This window comes from Thalia democratica, chromosome 1 (genome assembly GCF_965202585.1).
Source record: "Thalia democratica chromosome 1, ktThaDemo2.hap1.1, whole genome shotgun sequence".
Classification (NCBI taxonomy): Eukaryota; Metazoa; Chordata; class Thaliacea; order Salpida; family Salpidae; genus Thalia; species Thalia democratica.
This window is the reverse complement of record NC_139165.1, coordinates 48,635,002-48,660,307: the sequence shown is the minus strand read 5'-3', so window position 1 is coordinate 48,660,307 and position 25,306 is coordinate 48,635,002. Positions and strand designations below refer to the sequence as shown.

The following is a 25,306-nucleotide window of genomic DNA, read 5'->3' as shown; positions in this document are numbered from 1 at the left end:
ATTGTTAATTACTATTATATTCTGATAATACTTTTTTAAATGTATATTACTACATTCACTAAATAATAGAACTAAAAATCTGATACTTACGCAAATATAAATGCATGCATAAAACAGAGCTTTCTAAAGTTATTTTAATTTTATTTGTTCAAGTTTAAAACTTAAATGAGACGTTTTTTTTTTCTAATTTTTATAATGTATATTACAATAAGAGAACTAAAAAATTTGTGAAAGATACTATTTTCATTGTATAGAATAAATTTTGCTTGAAAAAGTATTGGACACCATTTGAACATAGTACTTTAAAAACATAAATATGTATTTCAAATGCATGCAAAACATACTTTGTTAGAAAAAATTAAAAGTTTTAAGGTAAAACTTCTGATTTAAAACATTTCAAATCTTGTTAAATTCAGTAAATTTATACAAAAACAAAAAAATTGACTAGAAACACATTTTAAGTTAATTTAAACTAAAACTTTAAGTAAGTCCTATGTAAAACACAACAATGATTTTGTTTAAATTTCATGATTTTTTCAGCCTTCCATTAGAACTTTTTCTAAATATTTTTCAAATCTGAAAATAAATTTTAGTTGATGATATTAATATCAAATTGGATCGCAGAAACTATTAACAAAATGATTAAGATAGTTTGAAACTTTAAGAACACATTTGAACAAGCATTATTCAACTTCGATAAATTAATATTTTACAAAATAGTTTGACGACTTAAAAATAGAATTTATTCAATTTATTGAAGGATTACAGGTTATATAAAAAAACGACACGCTTTTTACCTGAAACTGTTTTCTAGTTCATTTGAAATTTTTTCGCTCAAACTTGTTGAGCAATTAAGCGTTTCTTCAAACAAGTTGATATCAACTAAACTACAGTTTCTGCAACTTTTGTCTAACGCCTGTGAAATTTAAAAAGTACTTACGTTTGAAGAAGAAAAACTATTTTCATCTGTCAAAAGGAAATTAAGCCAATACTTTTTTTTTTGTCAATGTACAAACCGTTTTTTTATGATGTTCGACTAGTAAATAAAAACAAATTTAAGCTTTCTTACAAGTTTGTTAACAAACTTTGCAGAGTGCCAAACTTTGTTTAAAATTAAGTTGGTGATTATTTTTTAATAATTTTTAATTTCATTCTAAAAATTTATTATAAACCAAATAAGTTGTACTTATTGCTTTTACATTTTTGAACGAACCTCAGTTGAACTTTGGTCTTCCATTTCTTCATCCTCGGTTCTGAATGAAAATATATTATACTAAAAACTTTAACTTAGTATGTACAGGGTTCGTGCGCGAAATTTTTTTCATTTAGCTTGAATGGGACCAATTTAGCCTGATATTTCTTCAAAGTAATAAAAAATCCCCTTAAAAGTCATTTAAGATAATTGGGGGTCTTAATTAGTACTATTGTAGTCTCCGACTTCAACTAGCTTTATTTTATAAATATTTTGAGCTTTAAAATCTGCAAAAAGCAACTTATAGCTTAGTTACAACTCAATAAAATAAGACTAAATTGTGAAAAAGGTGATTGATCTCCCCCCCCCTATGCCCAAAACATAACAAATTCAGTGATAAGTTTTAAAATAAGTGTTATATCTAATCTATTACTAATGTAAAAATTTAATATAGATTACTAAACACAATTGTTCTATCTAATTAAGCACTAAGTAAAAACATTATAACCAGAAGATTTATAATAAAACGACGTGCATTGTCGTGTTTTATTAAAATTTAAAATGAAACGCTTACACGAGTATTAAAATTCAAACAACAGTTAAGTTGATGAAGTAAACTGTAATGTTTAAACTGTATTTTTTAATGAATTTCCATAATTATGACGTATATAATCTACTCAAAACAAAATAATGAAGATTCTTAAAAAAAAATTAGAGAAACGAGAGGAATTAAGCATTTTATTGATGAGTAGTTTTACAAATACTGACTGATTTCGTTTTTAATAACTTAATTATTATTAAAAAACAAGTTCACGTCTCAATTTGATCTTGGAAAGATTTCTCATTTTTTTATCAACAATTTTAAAACATTTGTACTGAGAAAAACCGAGATTCTCAAATTTTTAAGTAAAAAAACTGATTTAGCCTGACGCTTTTAAACTTTTTTCAAAAAAACTGATTTAGCCTGACTTAGCCTGACGCGCACGAACCCTGTATGTATTTTAATTTTTTTATTATGTGAGGTACTTCTTGTATATTTATAAATAAAATAAAGTTTCAAACTAAAACTAATATCAACCACTAGCTTAAAAATATAACTGTAGATTAATTTAAACTGTATTGCGATCTACAATTATTATATATTCAATCACAAAGAAGTTGTATTTGACTATTGTTAAAAGTAATCGAAATTTTTAACAATATACAAAAAAAAATGAAACATAAAATATAAACCATAAATATATTAAAACATACAAAATTTTCAATTTCTCTTCTTCTTTATTAGTTTTTTCTGTTATTAAACTTTTATTTGATTCAGTAAAAAGACTGTTTATTTTCTGCTGTATTTCTTGTGGTAAACCAATTTTTTTCTCTGAACGATCCAAGAAATAAACCGGTAAGTCTGATAAAAAACAGTAGTTATAGCAAGCTTAGTTTTGTGTAAAAAATAGTTTTGATAGAATAAATTACAATTAAAAGTCTCCATAAGATTTTATAACTCCGATACAAAAAAACATACCTCCACTTTTACAGTACAAATTGTGTACTAATAACGAGTTTGAGACAATTTCAACAAAGCTCATCCAGGGAAACTGTTTGCAGTCCGATATATTGTCTAAATAATAATCATCTTGGAAAGTTAATAAAAGCTTTTCAGTCTGGTATTCTAAAAGAATGTCTTCTTCCAATGTCGTTAGATTTTTAATGTAGTTTCTAACAAACTCTTCTAAGTTTTTTTCGTTGTCTGTGTTTAAGATTATAAACGGTATGAATGACATAAAAAGCCTGAATTTTCTATGTAGTTTTTCTATTTTAGCGAGCTAATCAACTGAAACTAAACCAACCTTGGTCAAACGATGTGTCAGGCATCATTAACCGTCTTGATAGTTTGGTTATTTCGTTTATCCGCTGATTGTCGTTCCACCGAGGACCACTGTTTAGTGAATCTGAAACAAAAACTCAGAAAATTAAAACCACTGTAACAAAAAACAAAAAAAAAATGCTGAATTTTGGTATCTTTAATCAACAGACTTAGATTAAAAAAGACTAGTTTAGTTAAATAACTCACGATAAATTTACAAAATATACATAATGATTTTATACTGCTTAAAACAAAAAAATTATCAATTAACATATGTTTTAATTTTATTTTACATACTAACAGTCGGGGAGATTTTTGTACTCGTTTGAGGGCCAAGCATCAACATCTTTCATAGAAGTAAAAACTTGAGTGGCCGTTTTAATAACATGATTGTACGATGTTACCAACTCGTTGAAAGACTGTAAGTAGTGTATTAGATAAGAAATAAAAAGTAACTTTTGCTAATCAAAATTACTTATGAACATTACAAAAAGAAGCATATGATAATCAAAAAAACTTAAATATTTCATTAACACCTAAAATTAGATAAAATGAAAGCACAATATTTCAAATAAGTGTTAAGTGTAAAAAATATTGGGTGCTAAAAAAAAATATTAAGATTTAAAAAAGTTTTTAATACCTGTTTAAAAGCATACACATTTTTAAATAGATGTATTTGTAAATAATAATTAGTAAACTTAATCAAATAAAATTAAAACTAACAAGAATTTCAGGGTTTTCATTTAAACACTCGTTTATTGGAATAAAAAAGTTGCTTGTAAGGGCTTCTTCATAGTAAGTTCGAGTTTTCACTTCCAATAGACTATCTCTAACCATTGAGTTAGCTACTAGCCAGCTTAAATCACGGTACAACTGAAAAAAAATTATAAGCGTTAATAAAAATTAATGGTCCTATTTGAAGCAAACAAGTTTATCTACATTTTAATTTGAATATTTTAAAAGTTTTCTTAATTAGTTTAAAAAATAATATTCTATAATAAATTTTTATTTTAAAAGTAATTTATATCTAAATTTTACTGCAGATTCATCTTATAAAAAATATTAGAAGTTGTAATCGTCAAATATAGGAAAAATGTTTAAATGCTAGTTTTATATATATTTTAAGTTATTAACTCACTAACTTGCACATTGTTTTTGATCACATTATCTACTATTGGAGATTCTTGCATTAATTTTCTTTTTTCTAATTTAAAAAGTATTAACAATATTTTCATAAACTTTAGTTAAATTTTCACAAACAAATGTAATAAACTTACATTTATTTTACACGCAAAGAGTTATTTGAAAAAAAAAATTACTAGTAATTTATTTTAGTTTCACAAAATAAATTTTCAATTAGTTAAAGTAAAAAAAATAATTTACTAAAAAACTAATAATATTTTTATTTTGAGTATTTTACTATTTCAAAAGTATTATGTATAAAGTTTCTTATAAAATCATTAAGCTACTATCAAAGCAACCTGTAGTCAAACAAGTTGTTGTATATTTGTTCAAGTAACACACCGGTTTCTCATCTGGTACGTTTAACTCTTCCTTTTAAATAAAAAATAATTTAATTTTTCTTTTTTTTTTTTTTAAATACATTACAACTTTTTTTTTTACTTATTGCCAAAAATTTAACTTAGTAAGTATTTTTTTTTAACTTATTGTGCATAGTAGCTACTTTTTCTTTTAAGTCTTATAAGAGTCTACTAAGTAAGCATTAAAAAGTTTACACCTTTTTAATTAAATAATATTTAGTATTTAACAAACTAAAACGATGAAAGCTATAATATTTTTTCAATGTTTTACAATTTTTAAAATACACTCTTAACTTAAAAGAACAAGGTATTTTTTTGTAAAAAGGTTTACATATATTTTTTTTTGGGTACAGTTTTATCCAAGCTACTAGATTCTCTTTACTGTTTTTTATATTTTTGAAATTTGTTTTCAGTATAAAAGCTAAAGAAATACGAGTTTAATTGTTTACTTATGGAATAAACTCTAAAGTAAATAAGGACAACTTATTTTATTTTCTAGAATTCCAAGTCCTTTCTATTTATTTTTTACACAAAATATTTGATAGAACAAAACTTTTATAATGAACATAATTACTAACCTAAACTTATTAAAAATTTTTTTTTAAACATTATTGTCTCATTTTACAATTTTTTATAAAAAACTAACCTTTTAAGCAGATAGATATTATCTGAAATTTTCAGCTATCTAGCTTTAACAACATAGAGAAGCAAGGCTTTTATTTTTATTCAAAAGAAATAAAATAAAATACTGACATTTTTCAACTAAAGAATAACTTATATGTTTATTTTTATATAGTAAGTTATATTTAGAAGCCGTGACTCTAACACAAGTGTTTTTTTAATAAAAAAATATTGTTTTTTTTTTGTTTTACATCAATTAATTTAATTTAAAAAACATACTAATATTTGCTGAACAGTTTTTTGCTCCGCATAGTTAATAATGAGAAAAGCTGAAGTTGCGAACGTTGCAGCAAAAGTTTGGTGATCACTTTCAGGCTGGATCATCTGTAAAAATAGATTTGTTAATAAAACTCATGAAAGTAAGTTTAATAGAAATACAAATAAACTACTTAAGTACTTAACGAAAAATAAAATAATGACTATTAAATATCAAATAATCATAGTGTAATGTGTAAAACGTGTTTATCAGGAGTTAGAAGCAAAATTGCGTTCGATCGATATTTACATAAAACATAAAACTTTGCAGAAAAATAGTTTTAATTTTACAGTTAATAGAGCCGTTGAAAAAAAAAATATTTATAAAGCTTACATTGCACACAATTTCAATGTTGTCCCTGCTCTCATAAAAAACTCCATTTTCGTCCAAATTCAACTTTTTCATAATCCAGTTTGTATACTGCCTGTGTAAACATTAGAACTAACTTAAACTACCATACAATATTTACTTATCAATATTAGTACATACCAGTACTAATGGCAGCAGTATAATGTAACACACGCTATCAGAGTAACTAAAAATAACAAAGATAACGTACTCATCACATCCGTACGCGGCTATGGTTAGTTTCCATACAACTTTTTGTGAAGGATCATCGCAGCTTCCTTTCACAACTTGAATGAGGTCGATCGTGCTGTCTAGCGCATCTTTTTCGGCCTCCTTCAACTGGCTTTGCACGCTCAATATCTCACTTGCCATCATTCTTCTTCTTTTTGTTTCGCTTTAAATAAATAAATGTTTATAGCAATTTAGTCACAATAAGCTTTTTTATATGACAAATTCAAATGATAACAGAACGTTTAGCTAGTAAGTTTTTTTAAATTTTATAGCACCTAAATAAAAAATAAACATAAGTAACCTCGTGCACAAAACCGATTGATATTTTGATTTCTCTCCGACCCAGCGATCATTTCGATCTGAAAATGAAACGTTTTGATAAGCCTGCCTCCATGGAAAATTCAAATGCATCATTTTCCGCTTCTCAATTAGTTTAAGTGATTTTTGCCATCTACCAAAGATTTGTACTGATTTTTAAAGTTTTTTAGAAGTACATATAAAAATTATAATATGCAACAACATTAATTTATTAATTATAGGGTTGCCAAAAGTAGAAGTTTTTTAGCCTTTATGTAAATTTAAGTTTAAGGTGTATTATATAATAAAAGACTTAAATACTAAATAAAAAAATACTAAAATTGTTAATTAGTATTAGTATACAAACATTTAAAAGATACTGTAAAGCTACTTTAAATGTACTTTTTATTTAAAAAATATGATAACAAAGAAATTTTACCTATATGATATATTTTTGTGTCAAATCAAAATTTCGTTACTTTACATATAAAAATTGTTTAAAATTTCAAATTTTTAGTGATGTTTGTTCAAAATTTCGGGTTTTTTCAAAGTTTCTTAAAAACGAGGTTTTTCCAGGTTTTTTTTAGTCGGAATTGTCAAATTCCAGGATTTTGGCCACCCTGTAAAAAATGTTGTTTTTTTCAATAAAAACAATTGTAATGTTACAAGGCAAAGTACACAACTAACTTGAGGAACAAATTGCGTTTTTTGAAAGTATAAAACTTTTCTGTTGAAGCCAACAAATTGTTGTTTCTTTCTTCTTTATATACATGGTGCGCAATGACACTTGTTTCTTCTGTAATAACTTGTTCCAGCAAACTTTTATTCACTTCTTCACAGGCAACTTTTATTATTTCTTTTCTGTGTCGACATGTATACGCATTATCAGACTAAAAATATAAATCAAATTTTTTTACACTGTTTGTTTTAGCTTTCAACTTTCATAAATGAACACGAAAGCTAAGTTTATAAAAAAAAATATTAGTGCTTAATGAATTAGTGTAATAGTGTGTTAATTAATATTTTTGTAGTGTTTTATGTTTTTAATTTACTAAACTTAACTTTAAAACTTGAATTGAAAATTTTTAAAAGCTCGTTAAAACAAACGAAAATTGATTCCATTATTTTAGTTTGGTTTAAATAAAAGATCTTAGTCTAAAACATGATAAGTTTTAAAACAAACTTGTGAACTTCTGATGCAATTTCAGTTACAAGATTTTCAACTTCAGCATCAATTAAGTCTTGCAAAATTTTGTTTATTAACAAATCCCGATCTCTCTTCCGTTTTTCTTCCAATTCAATTAACCGTTTCCTCTCAGCCTCCATTTTACGTTTTTTCTCTTCCATTTTCTTTCTCAACTCAATTTCTCTTCGATGACTAGGAAATAACATTGTAATAATTTTCATAATTTTTGAAATAAGTAAAAATTGTTTATTTAATAATATTCTTAAAATAATACCTTTCGATAAAATAATTTAAGTAAAGTAAAATACTTAAGATACCCATTTATTTTGTATATGTTCACAAAAACAAAGAAATAACAATATATTAGAGGTTCTTAATTCTACGTATGACGTTTTACAACACAAGTAAAAAAGGGACTTATTGTAAACTTATAAAATTTTGCATGTAAAAAAAATTAATAATTAAGAATAAAGTGTAAAAATTAATAAAAGGTTGGTTCAAAAAAAAAAGAGTCTAATAGATTCAAAGTAAAACAGTCTTTTTTGCTTTTTTGTTGGCCTTATATAAGAAACCTTTTAAACTCATCAGACTTGAACATTGTATAACTCAATAGTAACTTTGAATTTTGTTAGCGATTGAAAGTGCCTAACATGATTAAACTATACAAAATAAAATTAATTTGTAAAAGTAAGTTTCGAACCCCCAACTTTAGTCATAATCTATGTGTTGTATGCTTTTATAATCACTATAATAAGCAGAATATATATTCTAAACTCCTGTCGCTTTTCTGAATAAGTTATAACACTTTTAATTAGTATAACATATTTTAAAAATATATAAAATACTTACATTATTATTTTTTTTTAATACATAAAATGAACTCAATTTTTTATTATTCAACTACTATAAAACAAAAACTATTTAATAAAAAGCTTGTAAAATTATTTAAACTACAAAATTGAAACAAAATATATTTGCATTTGTCTAATATTTTAGAACTAAGATTTTTTATTCAAAAAACTTATTAATATATTTAAAATAAAATTTCAACTTCTCACTTCTCCTGCTCAATCCTGTTACGTTCTTTTTCAATGTTTATTTCGTCGAGCGCAATGTGTTCGCATTCTGCAACTATGGCCTCTTCTAAAACACCTTCAGCAACTAGTTTGCTCATTTGCTTTATTATCATCTCCTCTTGCTCCTGTTTGGTGTTTAATAAATAGCATAATTAATTAAAAATATAAATAAAAATATTTAATTAAAAATATTTTAATTAAATACTCTTTTCTTACCAATGGAAACTTATACAAATACTTACTATCTGAGATATTTCTTTGAGCAAGACATCAATTGTTTCGTTGATGAGCTCTTTAGCAATTGTTTTAACTGTCTGCAGAAGAAGAACAAATTTAAAAACCGACTATCAAACTAACTTAACAGGGTTATTTAACAGTTTTTAAAGTGACTTTTAAATTGTTAATACATGCAAAGACACACAATTTTTGTACACGTTATTGCAATTAAAAGAGCTGTTGAAAACTAAAATTAGGCATTGGATAAAATATAGAAAATTGTATATAAAAATTCTGAGATTAACAGTTACAAAGTCTTTTATAAACTTCATTAAAATAATTACTTATTCGTTTATCCTTTAAAATGTGAAAACTTAAGCTTTAATGAGAATAATTTTTTGATTTTTTTTAAGATATTTAAAAGATCTTAACTAACGTTGTTTGAAATACCCTTATCTTCTAAGGCTTTAACATAGTTAATTTTTTGACCAAGCATTTCTTCATTGGACCTGCTTACTCGTAGTGTGGGTGATACTCTATCTGTAGAATGCGCAATGCTGTCTAAAAATATAAAAAAAATATTAATGTATTATATATATAATTTAAAAAATACTTATAAACAAAAAACTAATCTCCTAAAAAAGTTATTTACAAATTAAAATCAAAAAAAAAATTATTAACGGAGACTGACCTTGTGATGAAGTTTGCGGAGTTTCTGAAAAATCAAAACTTCCAATATACCTTTTAAAAAATTTAAATAAGTAAAAAAAAGCAATTTTTCAAACTAATATATTTTACATCCAAAAAAAAACCTTCCAGTTTCGTCAAAACTAAATGTAGGCATGTTTTCAAACTCTATTTCATCTTCACAATTGCTAATGATTTGACTTAAATTTTTATCAAGCATTTTTTCTTGTACTAGCCAGCTTCTTTGTGCATTCATTGTGGATTCTTCGTTGCCATAAGTAATGTTTCTATCTAGTATTACTGTGCTGAAATATATTTTTTCAAATAGTATACTTATTCAATTATTTTAAAATAAATCTATTTAACAAAATAATTAAATTTAAAAAAATATCACTGTAACTTTATACTTTTATATACTTTATAAATATTTAAACTTTTTTTTTACATGTTATTGTACTAAAACAAACTCTTCTTCGATTAGAATACCATTGTGGGCTGCAAAGTCGTCCAGCTCGTTTGAGTTGTTAAAACAAAGCAAGTCAATTATTTTTTGCTGAGGTAACTTTATTCTGCCAGTTCCTCTTTCAACTAAAAACGAAGAGCGCATTGTGATCAACGCTGCCATACGAACCTATAATGTTTCTTCTATAACTCAAATACCTTAACTTTAATAGCTAGCTATAAGTATAATAAAATATGCATTTTAAAGACATAATTGAAAATAAGTTTAATGTAGGTATATAACTTTTTAAAAAGCGTTGAATCTATACATATTCATAGTAACATTGACTTTCTTTAAACTACAATAATTAACTATAAAAGCTTAAATTAACAAATAAAGCTTAAGTTTTGCTTCACCATACTCATAAACTATAAAAATACTAGATTTAACAAAAAATATCAGTAAAATTTTGCAATTAACCTAACAAAATAAATTAGAATAAAAATTAATTTGTAAAATAAAGTTACTTCAAGGAGTTTTTTATCATATATTTCAATAAGTTTGAGTTTTATGTCTAAAATTTCATAAATTTGTTTAAGGCTGACCTGATTAAAATACCGATGAAGTAAAGCTCCTTGCAAATATGAACAATTTTTCACGCATTTGAAAAACCTCACATAGTTGTTTTCATGGAACGAAATAAAAGCTTGCTTTGCCATTTTTACTTCTTCGGAGTTTTTGATTGAATCATCCATCAATATAAGCTCCCTGTTGTTGTATTACACAACCTAAGGTATGATAAACAACAGGAATCAAATTTAATAATTTGAGCATATCTATTCTACGTACAATTATTAAAATATTCTTAATGAAATTTTTAAACAAATAAAACAGTTATCATGCATATATGAGATAAGAAATTCTCTACAACTAACGTTAAAACATCTGTAGTTTTGTTGAAATTAAGTAAAATATGGTAACTTTTGAACTCAGCTTCATTTAAAAGTCGCACTTCTGTGTTGTAAAATTGTTATTTAAAAAAAAGGTTTTAATAAAAAATAAGAAATATCTGTTTGATAAAGAATTGTTTTTAATTAGCTGTTTAGAAAAACTTAAATGATAATAAAACATAAAGAGCTTCTTTTAGTTTTGTCATTGATCAAACTTGACTTTCATAAATTTCTTATGAAATTTTCTTAGAAAAAAATCTAAAAACTTTATAGCGTAGTATATCGATTATATAGTTTATCGTAAAACTTCATCATACAGCAAAATACTGGTTTGTATATAAGAACATGCAAAAATAAAAATATAATATTTAATACAAATAACTTTTCAGCAAACATTTGCAAATGCGATAAAATACTACTTTTATGTATTATTTTATTCATTAATTTACTTATAATAAAATATCTTAACATAAATGCTTTAGATTCATTCACTGAAAAAAATACTTCTTAAGTTAAAAAACAAACCTGATTTATCTTTACAGTCTTTATACATGTCAAGTAGAGTCTTCATTGTCTTCTCAAGATTTTCATTGTTTATTTTCGGGTCAAAACTCCGGTTTTCTTCTTCACATAGCTCGTGTGCGCAACATATATGGAACCTTTGTTATATTTTAATTCAATATATCCAAAAATATAACTTTATTGAACTTAAAATAACAAATTAAGTAAGATGTTTAAATTAAATTGGTTTAAGTGTTATTAACTTCAAAACTAAAACAGTAATCAATAACACATTATTATAACTAAGTAAACATTTTCAATTTACCTTGCGCACTGTTCAACAACGTCAATGGCATTTTCATCGTTCAGTTGCTGTATCGAGATGTCCTTGCGTATGGCTCGAGTTCTGTTCCACGTAAAATCGTACCTACATACATATTTCTAACTATTTTAAAGCAAAATAACTTTTTTAATAAAACTATAATAATAACTAATTTTTTACAAACACATCAAAGCCGATTCAAATATAACTACACAAATTTATGATAACGTCCAAACCAATCAGATATTTTCTCGTAATCGATGTTTTCAAGCACAGTTGACAGCATGTAATCCATCGTGTCTTTCAGTGTCTGAGAAGATCGAAGCTCGGATGGAAGTTCTTCTTTCTGAGAAAAAACAATTTGTAAAACAACTAAGTGTTGAAAAATTTATGCCATTCAAGTATTGACAAAATAAATGTTAATTACATTAAGGGCATAGGGGGGGGTAAACACCCTTTTTTGGTTTTTGATCTTATTTTATATAGTTTTTACTAAGCTACAAGATGCTTTTTACAGATTTTAAAAATTCAAATTAATTTTTGAGATATAGCCGGTCTAAGTCGGAGCCAACAATAGGTTCCTTATGGGAGGCGCAAACTAAAACGACAAAAATAGACTATTTTACTAAAAATCTATCTTCTCCTACGTTTTTTGAGATAACTACTTCAAACTTTCAGGAAATGTTCCTTGATATATTTAGAAAATTCTGTCGGAAGGAATTTTGAAAAAAATAAAAAATAAAAATTTTATATAAAAAATAAACAGAAAAAACAGTTTTTTTTTTGTTTTTTTGTTATAAAATTTTTATTTTTTAATCTTTTAAAAATCTGTTCCGACAGAATTTTCTAAATACTGCAAGGAACATTTCCTGAAAATTTGAGGTAGTTATCTCAAAAAACGTAGGAGGAGATAGATTTTTAGTGATTTCTAGTTATTTGCCGTTTTAGCTTGCGCCTCCCATAAGGATCCTATTGTTGCCTCCAACTTTGACCGTCTATATCTCAAAAAATATTTTGAATTTTTTAAATCTGTAAAAAGCATCTTGTAGCTTAGTAAAAACTATATAAAATAAGATCAAAAACCAAAAAAGGGTGTTTACCCCCCCCTATGCCCTTAAATTGTGCTTTTTCACGTAATTCGTTCAAGTAATTTTAATTGTTTTACTAGACAATTTCTAAATAAAGATGTGCAAATTAAATATTTACTTCCAGGTTTCGTTGGCAAAAAATTTTTGCGACCTTTTTAAGTACAATAACATAGTTTTTCTATTGTAGGTGATTTTTAAAAATATTTAAAGAAAAATAACAGGAGAAAATAGTTTATAATCTAATCACTAATGACCAATGAAAATTAAATTAAGATCACATTTTAAAATATTTGTTAGAATTTTTTTTTTGATAAATTTACAGAAGATGTTTTCAAATTGAATAGGCGAATGATTTTTGTTGGCGGACAGAATCCAGCCAATGGACCGTAAACTGCTCACCACTAAACTAAATAACAAGACTAAAAAATAGTTTTGTGTAAAATTAAAAAAAAAAACACTGCATACTGTTGTATATTTATACTCACATTTAAGGTGAACAAGTTAATGTTTATATATCTCTAAATTGAAAAAAAAATCACATGTTTCGAATTTATTTATTAAACTTCAAGGACAAGCGGCTGCACCTTATGGTAAATTGTACTGTTTTAGTGGGTAACATTAAGAAAGACTTTTATTGCTTAATGATAATAGCTGCAGGGTAAAGATACAAAGATAATTGGGTTTTATTGGTATAACATAAGCAAAAACTAAACTTGTATAGAAAATTTAACATTTTTAGTACATACAGAATATACTAAATTAGCTTGTATCAAAACTTGGTTACTGTCCATTTATTACAATTACCCTGTTCTAGCTAGCCTAAAATATGTGATTTTACTTTTTTGAAATACTTTTTTTCTAATAGATTTTGTTAATGTTGCTTTTTAAGTTTGTTAAGCTTGCATATAAGTCTAGATTAAACGATTAACTAGTATAATAAAAACCTAAGTTACTACTTTGTTGTTTATAATGTTGTACTTAAAACATAATACTTTTTAGAAAAAACTTTTAATATGCTTTATATACGTACAAAACTATTTCAAATTATTGTTTTCTATACTAACACCAATATTCATATCTGAATATTTATAAGATATTTTAGGATCTATGCTAAAAGTTAACTCTTAACAAAAAACATCTTAGATGCCACAGATCAAGCTGAGAAAAATTTCCTAACTTTTTAGTAAAATTTTCCTGATTTTTCGAAATCAAGCTCTTTATTTAAACCCATTGTAAAATATATAATCAAACACTTAAAACTATATAAAGCTTTCAATCTTATTTTTATACAGGTTAAAACAACAGTTTTTTTGCTGAATTCAATCATCTAACTTCCAACACATCACTTGAACTATCTATGTATGATTGATGTATTTGAAATAAATTGTTCTATTAGCAAAATACTTGTATTTTCTAACTTATTATCACCACTTGTTGAAAAAAGAAACAATATTTTAGCCTTTCCTAACATAAAACATCTCAATACACGAAAAGACAAATAAGTAACTTTTACAATTAAAACCTTAAAACAATAACGAGCTTTTACAACTACAATTTTAAAACAACTTTTAAGGTTGAAACCTTAAAACAATAAAGAACTTAATCAAACACAGTTTGTTTTACTATATTCAAACTCTTCATCTAATGAAGATATAGTTTCCTTTATCTGGTCTTCATCTCGATTAATTTTCTCGGCAGTTAAAACCATTTGCCTTATTTTACTTAAATCGCTCTCATCTGCTGCTCCTACTTATCGAAGAGAATCTTTTATCTAAATCTAGCCATACTTTGTGGAATTCATTTCTTTTCTTTTTGCACTCATTTTATTAATTTTTAACGAATAAAGGCATTGGAAATTAAGTAATTTTGAAAATTTTTAGGGAAAATTTGCAATTCTAGTCTGACTTCAAAGAGTTTTTAATTAATTTTTTACCATTTGAAGGCTTTGGAAAATAAGGAATTTTGTAAGTTTGAACTAACAAAATCTGACTTTTTCTTATTTTGTCAAATTTCCTGAATTTTCCTGACTTTTGTTATTTTTTAGGTTTTTCCTGAATTTTCCAGACCTTGTGCAAACCCTGCACTTTATATTATTCATAAATAAAGACAATATTAAGTCTCTAAAACTAAGCATTTTATATTTTCTAAGAATTTTTTTTACGGGAATAAAAAAAATTGATTATAGACAGACAAAATAACTACAACTGCAATTGCTCATTAATAGAAAAAATAAACCCTGTCAGCGCTACTTCTGCTGTACTCTTTTATCATCATATCGTGATGAGGAACTTTGTTTTTATCCATCTCATAAGTAGAGCACAAACTTCTTTCCATACGTAGATATCTTTCTTTTTCTATAAGAATTATTAAATCTAAGAAACTAATAACCATTTACTAGAAACAATCAAAAATATTTTTCAAATAGTAAGTGATGCACTTTTTTGTAAATTTCTAGTTATTTAATTTGTAAACTTATGTAGTTTGTTTATAGATATATTCTATATTCTATAAACTAACATTAATAGTCTCGTCTAAAAAGCAATAAAAACTTTAGAGTGTTTAGTTAACTATCTAATTTTTTACTTCACAACCTAAAAACTAAAATGAAAAGTACAGACATAATAGAAATTCAGTACAGATTCAATACAAATGAATTTATTAAACTAGATTTTATAACAAAAAAATGCATATCCTACTATTTAACACAATATAAAACAGTAAAAACAACTTAACTATTTATAAAATAAAAATTAATTAGTTTCAAGCTTGGAAAGTCTAACGGTTGACAGAACTTAATCTTAAAATATCAAGTTTATATTTTCTTTATCAAAAACCATTTAATTACCTGGACAAATATCAACACAAGTTCCGATAATTTTCTTTGCTTTTGTTACATCATAATTGGTTGTTAGATCTTCACGCATTGCATTATCAATCTTTTCAAGTAAATTAACTTTTTCCAAATTAGTTCTGCACTCCGTATCGCTATTATATAAAGTTTATAAAACACAGTTGTACTAAACAGTTTTATCTTTGACTACAAAGTCTTAATTATGAGTAAACGGAATTAAAAAAGATTATTTTAAGAATTTTTAAATAAGTACAGTCTTTTTGACAAAATTTAATCATCAAATACAACTTAATTTCAATGATCTATATTTTTTTAAGACTTAATTAAACTTACAGAAAACCACGGTTACTTTTTCCACTGCATTCATTTATGTTTTTTCTTGTCTACAAATATAAATCATTATTACTTCCTATGTTTGAATCAGTTGAAAAATTTGTTAGTATATATTAGATCTTTAAAAATCTAAACTATTTTGATTTTATCTTTCGAATAAAATAAACATGAAGAAATATAACTTTAAAGTAAACCAGAAACTTTAACAAACTATCTGTTTTAATTTCGATTTTAATAAAATTCAAATTATTGTATTATGAAGTCATTAAGTCAAGCTTATTACTTATTATTATCAAGTAGTAATTTATTTAGTTAACCAAATATTTTTTAGAGAGATTCACGTTTATGTTAAAAAACCAAAAAATATATATTAATAAAATATTTGTTTCTAAATATCACAAAAAGGAAAATATAATAGTTTAAACCAACTGACTCTGTATGGAGAAGGAGAGTTATCACGACTTGACGCTTGCAATTCTAAAAATAATAAAATATCAAGTTTTTACTAAAATCCATAGGCGGTAAATATATTTATATACATTTAGTCAAATATTTTACATTAAAAGTTAGCTGTAAGTTGCTTCATACTGCTTTTAAAATTCAAAGTAACGCTCATGATATATATAAGCAATCAAAAATGGACATCTTATTAAGTTTTTAATAATGTAAAAACTAAAAAGATTATTTCACTAAAAATCTCTTTCCTTCTACAATTTTTAAGAATTTTTTTGAAGTCTTTTTGCATCTCACATCTTTAAATAATTTAGATCATTTGTATTAAAAAAAAGATTTTTAGCTAAAACTATTTTCTTTCAAGAGAAATAAAAATACTTTTGCTTGGCAAATTTTCTAAATGTTGCAATGAATTTTTCCTGAATTAAACAAATTGTTTAAGAAATATAAGAGGAGACAAATTTTTAGTACAATTTTATCTATTTTAATGAAAAATTATCTTAAAAAATTATACTCTCAATTTGTAAGAAATTTTTTAACAAATTGACCGTATCTCAAAAATTAACTAAATTCTTTTAAATACATTATTCTTTGAAATATTTTATTCTGCACAATTTATAAGCTTTATACTACTGCAATTGCATAAAACAATGCATCCCCGCTAATGAGCAATGCTGGGCAAGCCTTTTATGTAGTTATGGGAGAAATAGTCTTTGGCAAATAAAAATAGTTGTTTTTTATAATCTACCTCAGTATATTATACAATTCATGTAATAAAATGCAAAATAAAAATTTTGATAATTTTATTTATTTTTTCAGTGCTGTCTTGCAATTAGCAATTTAGTTATAGAAATTAAATTATACATTCATTATTAACTGGCACATTGTTTTCATTACAGGATTTAAAGTTTTAAACTTTTAAGTAATTGAAAAAAAAGCTGGTTTAAATAAATTTAATTTTTGTGTGAAACCAGCCAGATTAGTCAGAATACACTGTAATAATGTTAGAATAAAAAATTATTGGACTTCCTTTACTGCCTTAATGTTATCTTTTATTAGAATAAGTCAAATTTTAGTGTTAACAAATAAATAACTTATGTAAAACCATAATTAAAAACTAACTTTTTGGTTGATAAAACTGAATTTTCAATGTGTATCCATCAAGCTCCTTTGAAAGATAATAAAGTAAAACACTTTTGTAACAAAAACAAAGGTTTTGAACAAATAATAATTTATTAATAAATAACAGTATATATATTTTTATTTTTTATTATCAACTTCTTCTTTTTTGTCAAAATTTTTAAAAAATACTTTGGATGCTCAAATAATTATTTTTAAAAAATAATGATTTATAAACTAACTGTGCCATTTTGTTTTGCAAATTCAACTTCATCATTTTCAGAATAAAAAACAGCAACTGCATTGCTTGCTTCAAAATGTTGTATTTCAACAACTTGTCCAAATCTAAAATTTTTAAGATATAATCAGAACATGAGTTGACATTAAGTATGGCTGTAAATACAAAATTCATTAACCTTGATTATATTGCCATTAAAACTTTAACCAAACCTTACAACTTATCTCAATATTACATGAATGCTATATGAACTAAAACTTTAGAAGTTAAACAAGTTCCCATATCTAATATTTCCCATTTACAAACTGATTTTTATTTATATTTATAAAGAACTAAACATATATGTAACTTTGTATGATTTAAAAGCAATTTAAAACTATTACATACTTCAAATTTACACTTTGACTTTAATTAAAAGATCAATTTAGTTAAGTACTTAATACCAACTTCAGATACAAAAAGTCAAAACAAAAAGTTTAGCTTTTGAATAACATAAAAAAAACTTCAACTTAACTAAAATATTTAAATGTTCTATTAAGTTTCTTATTAAACTACTTCAAATTTCATAATTGAATTTTTTTTTTCTAAAGATAAGCTTTCAGCAAAAATGCTCTTATAAAAAATTATAAAATTTTTATTTTTTAACATTAGACTAAAAACCTTGTTTAAACTACAGAAACAATAAATATATAAATATAACCTTCTAAAATGTTGTTCAAGTACACTCTGGTGATTCAGTTCATCAGGAATTTTAGAACAATAAATTCCATTTCCTTGTCTTTGGGATGAAGTAAAACCTGTGCAAGTTAAAATACAAAATATGTTTTGTAATTTCTCAACTAATCATACAGACTTACTTTATATTTTTTATCTTATTTGTATATCTCAACCTCCATTTACTTTTATTTTACCTTTTAATAATTACTCATTGCCTTTAAGAAAAACTAATAAAATTTTAAGAATTTACCTATGAAATAATCTTAAGAATTGACCTAAAATTAAATAAAAAATGGTCATTATCAAAGTTAAATATAAGATGTTGATAATCATCTACCAAAATAAAATGCTATCAAATAATTAAAAATGAGCACTTAATAACCAAAAATTAAGTTATTTTAATGTAAAGAAGAAAAGCTAGTTGAATTAGTTCTTGCAAAAATTTCTCAGCTATTGTTAAACTTAAAGGGTTGCCACTTGTTTTTTCAAATTTTTTTCCTGATTTTCCAAATTTCATCCAGGTTTTCTAAATTTCTTCCAAGTTTTTCAGATTTTCTTCCAGGTTTTTGAAAGCACATCTTTTTTTGATAATTTTTAGTAGTAATTTATTATTTAGTTAAAAAACTGCTGTTCTAAAGATATAAATTACTTAAAGAGTTACTGCAAGTATTGCAATTTATTTTATCATGTTGGAACCTGTACTAAATTCTTCTAAGATGGTTGTTCAAAATCTGTTATGTTGGTTTAATACAAATAGCTAGAAGTATACCTTTTTTTTTAGTTTGAACGTGTTATTGTTTTATTAATTTTTTTTAAACTATTTTATTAAATGATTATTTGATATTTTAAAAGTTGCACTAATTAATTAAAATATTTTTTTTAAACAAGAACTAAGTCCTAGAAGTAAGTTTTATAACTGAAATAATTATATGAAAGATTTTATATTAATCATTTTTAACTAAATAAAACAGCAGTGAAACTGCTATTTCATTAAAATATACATGGATTGTAATTAATCTTAATAATACTTTTCAAGCTTTAAAAAAAAAAAATTAAGGAAAAAATTAATTTGTCTTAAGTATATTAAATTCATCTTGTACTAAAATAGAAGAATGACAACATACAAAATGTGCATTGTTTAGTTTAATATATTTTTTGTTAAAAAAATTCGAAGAGTTTTGTGTTCACTTTATACTTTTCTATAAAAAATGTGTAACATTTTTGTTACATGTACAAAGTAATGCTTTTACTTTTTCATAATGACTTCCACTCACTAACAATATCAACAAAAAGATAATGTTAAAATATTATTGTTTCCTTAACAAGAAAGTTAGCTAAAACAACAGACTTATAAGTCATAAAAACTATTTTTTAAAAATTTATTGATTTTATAAAAATTAACAAAAACTTAAACTTAAATAATCCCAGGTTTTTTTTTTTGCCTAAATTGTCTAATTCCAGGTTTCCAGGTTAAGTGGCAACCCTGTTAATGTTAACATTTTTAAGTTATTAAGTTTAGTTACTGTTAATAAAGTTACAAGTTACGGCAACTTAAAGTAAAGGAAAAATATTTGCCTGTGCCCAAATCAATTCAAACCATTCAGAAATTTGTTACATGTGCTTACAGCAAAGTTGAAATGTGCAACTTAACCAGTGAGCAGGAATCTGAGTATCAAAATGTGACAATCAACATAAAAGAAGCAATAAAAATGTGAGGCTTGCTGAAGGGTTAAAAAGACACAAAGAGAAAACCTTGGCACAGATAACATCTAGTTAACAGGATAAATTTTCTTTTTGGAAAAAAATGAAATTAACCACTATGCCCCTAAAACTTAACCAAACTAATTAATAGCTTGTATTTCAATATTAATTTACTTTAATTTGGAGATTAAATATAACTGTTCAAAATTTAGGTTTAATTATTGCTAACAAAAGATCCTAGTGAAGTATCTTCACTGGAATATAAATAAAAACAAATTATACAGTAATCTTCCTTTATTCTACCAACATATGTTTCTGTGTGTCAACAAATCAACACACTTCAACTGGGTTCTGTAAAAAAATAATTACTGTGTTGAGAGAATAGAAGCATAGAATAAAGTAGGTGTATACATGTTTTCATTAAAATAAGATATTTTCTACAGATAATAGTTATTAATAGGTGAAATACTTAATATTAAATACGACTGTTATAAAACTATACAATATTTGTGATTATTAAGTCTAAAATAAGTAAAGTAAGCTAAATTACACAAGAAAACATAATATAAACAAACAACTCACGTTAATGGGAAAGATAATTAATTCAAATTTTATTGTTGTTAACTAATGAAAAATATATTTGTTACAACTAATAATTCATCACAATGTAAATGAGGCTATTTAAACTATTTAATTTGTATTGCAAAGAACATTAATATAGTTTTTATGTAATCTATTTTAAACAAAAATAAAACATTAACCATTAGTTAGTGAATCAATAAAATTTAATAAAACTTAACTACGCTGAAGGTAATAAAGTCACAGAAACTCGATGTAACATGTATATCATATATTAAAGTTTGTAATGATTGAATCAAAGTTATACAGAATTAGGAAGCAGATTTAGTTCAAATGTAAAAATAAAAAATTAAAAAATTAAACTTTAAGAAAAAACAAAACAAAAAAAAAACAAAATTGTTATTAAGCTTACAATGTACTGACCGATAATTAATTTACAGCAACATAAATAAAATCATAATGACCTAAATTAAATATATATTGTATATTATAATAAATAAAATAATTAATTGGTAAAGTAGGAGTCGGCTGTATAATTTAAATATCCATGACATATATTTTAAATATTTAATAAGTAAATTGTGTTATATATGGAAGTTAAAATGTAAAATAACAAGGTAGTCATATGCTAAGTATAAACCTGCAGTAAAAAACCTACTAGCTCTCTTGGGTGTAGTAGGTAAAAAAGCACGGTTTATCTGTGATTTGGATACAGGCTTCCAATTAAACTTGGAACTTAACATATAAAGGTGTGAAGAATTATAGTTGGAGGGTAAAGTGAATATATGAAATTTCAGAGAATAGAAAGTGACTTGTGTGAAATAGATATAAATAATAAATGAATAATACTATATGTTACTTAGGATATATAACTATGTTAATATATGTTAAGTGAATGTGTGTGTGTGTATGTGGAAGGTGAATGAAAAGTATGAAAGGTGAGAAGGCGCCAGGGATTAAATATATGCATATTTGCATGTTACATAATACAAAAAAAGTCAAGTGTTAAATTTTTCAAATGCTTTTAGCAAAATTAATTAATAAAAAATACTAATTCTGTGAAAGCGAGTGGTGACAGCAAGTTGATATAACAGAAAACTTTTATATTTTCAGTACATTCTACTGAAAACTACAATTTTAATGATATTATACTTATTAAAATTCTTTTATAAAGCTAGGGCATCTGCTAAAATCTATCCTTCTATGTCTGCCAAGATTACTAAACATAACACAAACAAATCAGAAGGGGTAGTATTTTCAGGAGATGCTTGCTCACTGTCAAACCTCTTGGGATGGATTTCTAGGAAACTAGTTCTAGTAAAAATTATCAATTGTTTTGCAACTTTAGTTGATAAAATGTGCCTAAAAACATTGCTGAGTTTTTAAACACTACTTTTAGTTGAACTTTTCCTTAAAAAGAAGAAATCAAATTTTATGAATTTAATTAGCAAAACAAAAAACTTTTATATATAATATTATGGTTAATCTGCAAATTAATAATAAAAATTTCCTAACAATTGTATCTCTACCAACAGAATAACTATAAAATTGCTTTGATTTACATCACAAATAATCCTGAAAAACATTAAATACAGCATGAATAGTATAACTTATAATTTTCTGCAAAACTTACTTAAAAGTGATTGCTTTCTTTTTGGGTTAAGTTTTTCTAGGCTAAGTTTTCTAAAAATAGGTTACTATAGGTCAATATTTTGATTTACTCAGTTGTTCAGCAGGCTAACTTTTTTTTTGCCTAATTATTGGTAAATAATCTATTTTATGCCAGCTAAGTTTTTGAAAGATCAACAAATTTTAATAAAACATAATAACTTTTTTTAATATTTTAAGTTATGATATAAAAAATAAATACTTTTTAAATATTTTAAGTTATGATGAATAAGGTAAACTTAAGATGTGTAACGGCTGTTAAAACTAATTATTATTACTGAAAGAAAAGGAAAATATACTTTTATATAGTTTGATTTGCTCTAAAACTAATAACTCTTTAAATACCTTACTCAAACTTGGCAGTAATGTTTTAAGAAACAAAAGAAACTTAAAACATTAAATTAGGGTTTAAAACAAATACATAGAAAAACGATAATTCTTTTCAACTGAAAACAATAAAACTAAACATTTCTAATAAAGTTGTTTTTCATCGTATATTTCAAAGCTTAAAAAAAAACTATTGAAACTTTAAATTTGCATTCTTGAAGGTCTCATTTCATGTGTATATTTCTTACTTTTGTCATTTAGTGACATTTCCAGGGTTTCCACTCTTTGGGTCAAAAAATCTTCCCTGAGTGACTAGGAAATTCCTTGAGTAACCTTAAAATTTCCTGAGTTTCCCTGAGTTATTTTCAAATCCTTAAAAATTTTATCACTTATTAAAAAATTACAATATTAATTTTAAGACATAGAAGAACTAGCCGCAAGGCTTAAAAATTTTTTAATAAGCACTTAAAAATAAATAAAATTAACTGTTTTGAACAAAATTTTGAAACTGAAAGTAAATCTCATTCTAGATTTAGAAAAAAATTTCCCTGAGATTTAGAAAAAATCAAAGCTGCCCTGAGTTTCCCTGAGTTTAAAAAAAAAAGAATAAAAATTCCCTGAGTTTCCCCAAGTTCCCTAAGTGTGTGGCAACCCTGCATTTCTAACAAAGTAGTTTTTCAGCGCATATTTCATTGTTAAAAACATATATATATTTTTTCAAAAAAAAACTTCTATTTAACTTCTATTTAAGTTACAACTTTATATTTAATTTATTTAATGTCTCATTTTACGTGTATTTTCCTTCAATACGTTATTTTACCATTTTTTAAGAGCCAGGACATTTATAATATAGCAATTCATTGAATATTTCAATTTTAGCTATATTGTTCCAAAAAAATTAAATTTATGCTTAACTTAAAACATTGAAACTTTATATTTGCAATCTTGAAGTCTCAACATTAAAAACATTATAACTAAACATTTCTAATAAAGTTGTTTTTCATCGTATATTTCAAAGCTTAGCTAAATACTTAAAAACTATACCAATTTTTAACTTAAAACATTGAAACATTATATTTGGATTTTCAAAGGTCTCATTTCATGTCTATATTCCTTACTTTTGTCATTTAGTGACATTTCTAATAAGTAGTTTTTCAACGCATATTTTTTTGTTAAAAACAGATATATATCTAATAAAAAAAACTACATCTTTTTTTAACTTAAAACATTGAAACTTTATATTTGATTTGTTGAATGTCTCATTTATATCTGTTTGAAATGAAAGTATAATTTGTTTATAACAATGAATTATGCGTTAAAAAGCTACTTTATTAGAAATGTCACTAAATGACAAAAGTAAGAAATATACACATGAAATGAGACCTTTGAAAATGCAAATATAATTTTTTAAGTTAAAAATTGGTACAGTTTTCAAGTATTTAGCTAAGCTTTGAAATATACGATGAAAAACAACTTTATTAGAAATGTTTAGTTTTAATGTTTTTAGATAAAAAGAATAATAGTTTTTCTATGTAATTTGTTTTAAACCCTAAATTAACATAAAAGTTTCTTTTGTTTATTAAAACACAACTGCAAAGTTTGAGTAAGGTAAGAGTTATTAGTTTTAGAGCAAACCAAACTCTGAAAAAAATTTATTTTGTCCTATTCTTTAGCAATAATAATCAATTTTAATTGGCTGTTACAAAACTTTAGCTTATTTTATTCATCATAACTTAAAATTCTTAAAACATTGATTTTGTTTTATTAAAATTTGTTGGTCTTAAAAAAACTTAGCCGGCATAAAATAGCTTATTTACTAATAATTAGGCTAAAAAAAGTTAGCCGGAAGAACAACTGAGTAAGTCAAAATATCAACCTATAGTAACCTTTTTTAGAAAACTTAGCCTTGAAAAACTTAGCCCAAAAAGAAAGCAATCTCAGAAGTGGAAGATTTGGTTTTAAATTTCAAAACAATTAGATATTAATTACACAAGTTTTTTTTTTTAATATCTAATAAGGTGCTATGTTCAGTTTTTTGATAAAAAATAGTTAATCTGTTTTGATTTAATGTAATCTTGGAGTAAACTTTATAAGAGTGCTTGTAAAAATTTATTATAATTTTATAACAGTTTAGAGATAAAAGTACAGGAAGAACAGAAGATAAAATTTGCTGACTAAAACTGGAAACAAATAAACTAAGATGATGAAATAATTTTACTTTTTGTCCATGTTACCATGAGAAAATGAGCAGTTCAATGGATCAGATGGGTGCAATCAGAGTTATGGTATACACTAGCCACATACTAGTTGATGAAGTTTTAAAAAATGAATAACATTTTGTTGCACATCTTTTTTATAATATTAAAATAAGTTATTTTCACTAACCTCTATTTGTGAACAAGTTTTCATCCATTTTAATAAAATATAACTTTAAATCTTTTTTAC

The 25,306-nt window shown here is 24.6% G+C and overlaps 1 protein-coding gene across 2 annotated transcripts; it reads right to left on the bottom strand.

Moving 5' to 3' along the window:
- Positions 1-414: 414 nt before the first annotated feature.
- Positions 415-25,306, bottom strand: LOC145829022 (uncharacterized). 2 transcript variants are annotated; one of them, XM_082936764.1, is made up of 35 exons: positions 25,247-25,306; positions 18,570-18,666; positions 17,874-17,976; positions 17,635-17,680; positions 16,493-16,536; positions 16,060-16,109; positions 15,721-15,860; positions 15,111-15,229; positions 12,024-12,133; positions 11,791-11,892; positions 11,490-11,623; positions 10,950-11,028; positions 10,620-10,782; positions 10,040-10,203; positions 9,698-9,877; positions 9,577-9,626; positions 9,322-9,446; positions 8,912-8,983; positions 8,652-8,794; positions 7,591-7,785; positions 7,095-7,268; positions 6,412-6,561; positions 6,091-6,273; positions 5,865-5,955; positions 5,495-5,599; positions 4,535-4,607; positions 4,196-4,257; positions 3,777-3,926; positions 3,355-3,472; positions 3,037-3,138; positions 2,712-2,936; positions 2,447-2,594; positions 1,214-1,253; positions 798-916; positions 415-576 (listed from the first exon to the last, which is right to left on the bottom strand). In XM_082936764.1, the coding sequence occupies exons 1-35, from the start codon at positions 25,272-25,274 to the stop codon at positions 537-539; spliced, it is 3,924 nt and encodes a 1,307-aa protein (XP_082792890.1). In that variant the 5' UTR covers positions 25,275-25,306; the 3' UTR covers positions 415-536. The 2 variants fall into 2 exon arrangements, with proteins under 2 accessions (XP_082792890.1, XP_082792897.1); XM_082936771.1 differs by having other exon boundaries at positions 9,322-9,425.

Coding starts and splice junctions, on each gene's coding strand:
- LOC145829022 (XM_082936764.1), bottom strand. CDS start 25,274: ATGGATGAAAACTTGTTCACAAATAGAG. Junction 17,681..17,873: donor TTGCAAAACAAAATGGCACA/GTTAGTTTATAA, acceptor TATCTTTCAAAG/GAGCTTGATGGATACACATT. Junction 10,783..10,949: donor AAAACTACAGATGTTTTAAC/GTTAGTTGTAGA, acceptor ATACAACAACAG/GGAGCTTATATTGATGGATG.